Source organism: Elgaria multicarinata, chromosome 13 (genome assembly GCF_023053635.1).
Source record: "Elgaria multicarinata webbii isolate HBS135686 ecotype San Diego chromosome 13, rElgMul1.1.pri, whole genome shotgun sequence".
NCBI lineage: Eukaryota > Metazoa > Chordata > Lepidosauria > Squamata > Anguidae > Elgaria > Elgaria multicarinata.
Genome location: NC_086183.1, coordinates 18,879,012 through 18,885,011, shown reverse-complemented (window position 1 = coordinate 18,885,011; position 6,000 = coordinate 18,879,012). Strand labels below are relative to the sequence as shown.

Genomic DNA, 6,000 nt, shown 5'->3' with positions numbered 1-6,000 from the left:
ATGTCAATGAATAAGTATGAAATGCATATAAATGAAAATACAATTTTCTAGTGATTATATATAAGCTTCAACAAAAGCAGGCCAGATATCCAAATAACTTGAAAGTACTGTAAGGTCTTCCATCTATTGTAGTATAGGTGAGCATTTATTCTTCCAGTGTTGTAATATCAGTTTTTTAGCTGTCAAAAGGGTAGGGAAAATGCATTTACGTGGATCATTTGTTAATTTCCTAGAAGAATATTAAGGAATGTTTCAGTACAAAATTTATCCATACCATAACCTCCTCTTCCCAAAAACAGCTACTGAACATTGCCAAAACGTATGTTTAAGGTAGGGTTGCCATACGTCCCGGAAAGCCGGGAATGTCATGGTTTCCAAGCATTTCCAAAATGTCCCGGCCAGCCAGTCAAGAATCCCGGATGCCTGTTCCAGCCGGCCAGAGAAATTCGAACCTCTGAAATGCTGCCTTGAGCCTGCTCAGTGGAGTGTAACCCTCCATATTGAAGTCTCCTCTAACTTTTGAGAACTAGTGGAGAAATGTAATTTAGTGTCATTTTTTTCTGTTTGTTTGCTTAAACTGTCCCTTGCCTATTATTTATTTGCAGGTGCTTAAGTACTTTAGGCTGCAATCCTGTGCATACTTACCTGGAAATAAGTCCTATTTAACTTAATAGGATTTGTTTCTGAGTAGACACACATAGGATTGCAGTGTTAGTAACTAAAGCTTAGATAGCTTTCTTTCTTTCCCTAGACTTTTACATATTGCTCAGTTGTTGTTGTTTTAAAAAAACCTAGCTCCCCCCCCCCCAAAAAAAAATTGTCCTGGTTTTGTGGATTTAGAATATGGCAACCCTAGTTTAAGGGCGCAATCCTACTGGGTCTGTCCTAGGTATTCCTAAGCCTCTGAACTTAGATGCTTATGAGTATCTAATGTAGGAGGGGGGCACATTGTGTCTCCCCCTCTGCATTTCAGCTAGGTGGGCATTTTCACCCATCTAACGGATGCTTCAGGGCGAAGGAGGTAAGGAGGCTGGGGTGGCCATAGGATATGTTGTATGGACGCCACCCCAGTCCCCTCCCCTCCCTGCTCCTGGTTATGCCCCCTTTTCCCCATGTCCGTGTCCATATCATTCCAAACGCAGAGTGATAGCCAGCATAGTTCTATCCACTCTAGCTATGAGGGACGAACGGACTGCGGTTTCCTGGATCTGAGGTCAGAGCCATGTTTCCAAACTCGGAGCCAAGAAAGTAAAATATCCCATGCTTCCCAGATGCGGTATAGGGTACATAGGATTGCCACCTCCCGGAAGCATTAGCTGCATAGCACCACCAGCAATTAGCCAAATTAGACAATCCCTTATTAAAGAGACACAAAACAAAAAGTTTTGCTGAATAAGATGCAGCCCAAGATCCATAGACGTGACAGACAGAGATGCCAAAGCAGTCGTCCAAAATGGGACAATCCAGTTCCCTATTCCATTCCTGCTTAGAATTATTATTATTTATTTATATAGCACCATCAGTGTACATGGTGCTGTACAGAGTAAAACAATAAAATAGCAAAACCCTGCCGCATAGGCTTATATTCTAATAGAATCATAATAAAACAATAAGAAGGGGAAGAGAATGCACCAAACAGGCACAGGGTAGAGGAAAAATAACAGTATAAAAGTAAGATCAAAATCAAGTTGGATCATGGCCCGCTCTACCTGATCAGTCTCAGTAACTACTTCCAATGCTGTAAAAGCGGTCGGTCCAAACCTAGATACTAACAAATGGTGCAATTGCAAGTATTGCTGTTCAGCCATAGCTGGCAAATTGTATGTGGCACATAGGATTGAAAATGACAGGAACTCATCACGGGCACTCACCAGTTGATCCAAAGTGAAAATTGCCTTACTAGTCCACGCCTGCCACAAAAACATTTTCTTACCAATTTTTAGATCTGGATTGCTCCCTAAAGTCAATTTAGCAGGAGAAAATGGATCAAGATGTAATTGACATGACGTTATCCACCACACATCTCTCGCTGTAGAATTGTAAAGGTAGCGACATGAATGAATAAACTTTAGATTATGATCAGAGCAAAGCAGGAGCAGCGTTGTTAGCATGCTACCAAGACATAATACAGCAAGGCGTTGCAGGAGGTTTATGGTCTCCAACACCCAGGGGGCCTCCCTTACGGTAAACCCCAATGAGGAATGTCAGATTCCACTTGCAGTGCCTTCCAAAGAGCATCATCACACAGGGGGAAATCGTATTTGCTTACCATCGCTTCTCCGCCCCTGCGTTTGTCCCTCATTACTTCCTCTTCTGAAAAAGGAAGTAAACAACATGCATGTGGCCCTTTCAGTGGGCCGTTTTCATCGCGCTGCTTCTCCTGCACACAGCAGGAGATAGCGGCAACTACGTCTTTAAAAATAAGTCAGATTTATTGGTGTTCTTTGTCGTGTGAAGGCTAGAAGGGAAGGTAGGTGTGCAGGAGGCAGGCAGGCAACGTTGTGAGCGGGACCTGTGAAAATCCATGAGTGCCCAGTAGAAAGCATGCAATAAAACACCCGTCTGATGGAGCTCAAAGTCTCTCCCAAAGCAATCCCTGGTATTTATTTATTTATTTATTTATTTAGAATATTTATATACTGCTCCCCATTAAAAAATTTTGGAGTGGTGTACAAGGTAAAATGAAAATAAAAACAGAATAAAACAGTTAAAACAAAATTTAAAACGAAGCAAAAACAGAAATCCAAGGCTGCATGTTAAAGAAAGGCTTCTTGGAGTAAAGATGTTTTCAGGAGGCGCCGAAAGGAGTACAAGGTTGGCGCCTGCCTGACCTCCAGAGGCAGGGAATTCCACAGGAGGGGGGCCACCACGCTGAAGGCTCTTCCCCTGGTGGATTCCAATCGGAGGATGGATCTAGGTGGAACCACCAGGAGCAGGCCCTCGGATGACCTCAGTGACCGGGCAGGTTGGTAAGGGAGAAGGCGCTCTCTCAGGTTGGTATGCATTCCCTTAAGCATTTTGTGGTTAAGCGACATGGTTTAGCGTGTTGTCTGAACCAGGCCAGAGTGTTTTCCAACCAAACACGCCTAGGATTGCACCCGAAGCGTACTTGCGCCCAAACAGATGACTTTCACTCCTTCCTCCTCCTCAGCCCTTCCTTTCCCTTTTCTGCTCTCTGGGCTCTGGAAAGCCCCCTCCCCCTCGGTCCCCGATCCGCGCGCGTGCCTCCCCAGGCCCCGGCGCACCCCCCTCCCCCGCCAAAGCTCCCGCTAGAGGGCGTCTCAGCCTCTCCCTGCTCGCCCGCCCGCTTCTTCCCAGGCGCCTCTCGCGCTCCTCCGCCTCCGCCTCCTCGCAGCCATTGAGCGAATGGAAGCGGCTCAGGAGCGCACGTTTCCTGCCAGGGAGAAGAAGCCGAGCGCGCGCTGATTGTGGCCGTCCGGCGCCGGCGGGGTGCGGAGGGGAGGAACTGGGCTGGAGCCGAGGAGGAGGCGGAGGAGGCGCCGCCGCTAGGACGGACCGAAGGACTCGCGGTCCCCGCAGCCCTGGCCTGGCCTCCGCCCTCGTTGCGCACAGCATCTCTCCAGCCCAGAGGAGGCGTCGTGAGCCGCGCGCGCGGGGGGCGCTCGCTTCCACCCTCCTCCTCCTCCTCCGGCTCGCCGCCTTCCTCCTCCTCCTCCTCCTCCTCCTCCTGCAGCCCACAAACCAGGCTGGGCTTCTGGTCGCACCGGGAACAAAGGAAGATCGCCCCCCTCCGTCCGTCCTTCCCCCTCCCCGTCCCCGGGGACTCCCGACGGGCGTTGCAGCCGCCGTGGTGGGCGCCCCGCTCCGCCTCCCCTGCCCAGCCTGAAGACCATGCCGCGGCTGCTGCCGTCGAGGCCCCGCGGCCAGGCAGGGCTCCTGCCGCTTGGGTTGCTCCTGCTGCTGGCTGGCCACGTCGCCCGGGTAAGTGACATCTGGCCCTCGACAGCTCCCCGAGCGCCGCCTCGTTCTCTCGGCCGGCTCCTTCCACCTCCTACCCGCCCCCCCCCCCCGCGCTCTCCTCCAGCCTGGGCCGGCCTTCTCCGCCCCCTCGGCGCGTGGGGATCGAAGCCGGATCGGCAGCTCCCCCCCCCCCCCCGCTCCCAGCGTACGCTCCTCTCGCCTCCGGGGGCTCAGACCTACAGGCATCCTGGGCCTTCTCGGCCAAGTTCTCGCCTCCGTGTTCGGCCTTGTCTCCTGGGGGGATGCTGAGGCGGCGCACGCCCCCTTCCTTCCCCGAGCGGCGGCGCGCGCGCGTGTTTGTGTGTATGGGGGTCAGTTAGCAGCGGGTTGCATGCATGGGGAACAAGTGGCTTCTCCCGCGGACTGGAAGGATTCTCCTGCCCCCCCCTTTTCTGATTTGCCCCAGTCTCCTGCTCCCGAGAGGAGGACGGCTTGCTAGTTGACCAGTCCGACCCTAAGGCGGCTTGACTTGGTCCTAAAGGGCTTTGCTTTCATGGAGACGTGCCGAAGGATTTGCTCGCCTTGCAGCTCGACCCTAGGCTAGTTCCTTTGGAAAGCAGGCCCAGCGTGTGCTCAATGAGGCGTCCTTATTCCCAGGAAAGCATGTTTAGGATTGCAGCCAGGAAACACGCCCCCCCACCCCCGTCTCCTGTGTTCAGCTGGGGCTTACACCCAGGTAAAGATGCCCAGGCATTGTCGTCTTACAACAGAGAGTTAATTTGGAAATATTGCTCTCTGTGTTCAGCTTTAGGATTGCAGCTTTAGTGGTCAAAGTCTTTTTTTTGGGGGGGGGGTAGAGGATGAAAAAGGAGGTGTGACCCCCCCTCTTTATTAATCTTTATCATGGTTGCAGAGCTTCAGTTTGAATCGTCCGGCAATCATAGACAGTTTTTGCGCTCTAACCAGCCACAGATCCCCGATTTTTGGGGGGTGGGGGTGGGATTTCCCTGCCACTGAGGCACGGTGGGTGGGAGAAAGATGCATTTGGATGTCATTTGAAGGTCGGTGGGGAAGCAGGATTTGCAAACACCGAGGGCACGTTCTTTCCTCTGGCTTTGCAAGTCCACCTTTGCTCTGTATGCTGTTTCTTTGAGGGGGGGCGGGAGAGGAAGGATTTATTTTGGGGGCTCCGCTGCCGTCTGACTTGCTGGCTCAGTGGGCTGGAACCATGACGAAATGCCCGGAGGTGGCTGGTTCTGTGGGAGTCGTTTCCGTATCTGCCTTCTCTCTCTTAAGCCAATTCCCTGGCTTTTTTCTTTTTTGCATTCTGTGTACGCTTCGGGGTGGGAGGTCTGAGGTGGTGGGGAAAATAAAATGTGCTTTGTGGACAGCGCAAGAATGATGCCCCCAGGGGCGGCTTCTCTCCTGGATTCCCCCAGGCAGAATGATGGAGATGATGGTTTGTGGAGTGCTGAAATGGGGTGTGTGTGTGTGTGTGGGGCGAGACGAGAGATCTGCCCATTGAGATTCTGTACACTCAATCAGGTCCTGCGAAGCGAAAGACCCTGCGAAGTGTCGCTCTGTCTTTCCCAGTGGGGCCTTCTTCATCGTCCACAATCTAGGCCACTTCCCTCGCACCATTGGGTGGTGGTGGTGGTGAACGTAGGTTAAGAGTGGCTCTCGATGACTTCATTTCCCTACAGCGTATCGTGCAGTGTGGAATATTTATAGTACAAAAGAGATCTCCGTTAGCCAGGGGTTTAGGAACTCGCGTTTGGGTTGGTATGATGGTTGGCATCTGGCCCCTTGCCCCACCCTGACCCCCATTTTTTTTTTTTTTTTTTTTTTTGCATCAGCAAGGGATCAGCAACATTTTGGATGTTGACATGTTGTAGGAGTGGTAACAGAAAGGTAACGGTGTCCGAAATGGAAAATGATGCCGTACATCTGGATCAGTGCTACGTGACGTCAGCCCAGCTGCGTTCATTGCCCCACTGGGAGGGAGCAGAGCTTGGTGGCTGAGCACGTGTTTCCTATGTGCAGAAAAGTCCCGGGTTCGATCCCCGGTGGAAAAGATCA

General features: G+C 51.6%; 1 protein-coding gene across 1 annotated transcript in view; it reads left to right on the top strand.

Annotated features, from left to right (window-relative positions):
- The first annotated feature begins 3,841 nt into the window (after positions 1-3,841).
- SDC3 (syndecan 3) overlaps positions 3,842-6,000 on the top strand; it is a 104,678-nt gene continuing 102,519 nt past the window's right edge. The window contains exon 1 of the mRNA XM_063139731.1: positions 3,842-3,942. Within this exon, the coding sequence (XP_062995801.1) occupies positions 3,853-3,942 (90 nt within the window). The 5' untranslated portion in view covers positions 3,842-3,852. The remainder of the gene's footprint in view (positions 3,943-6,000) is intronic.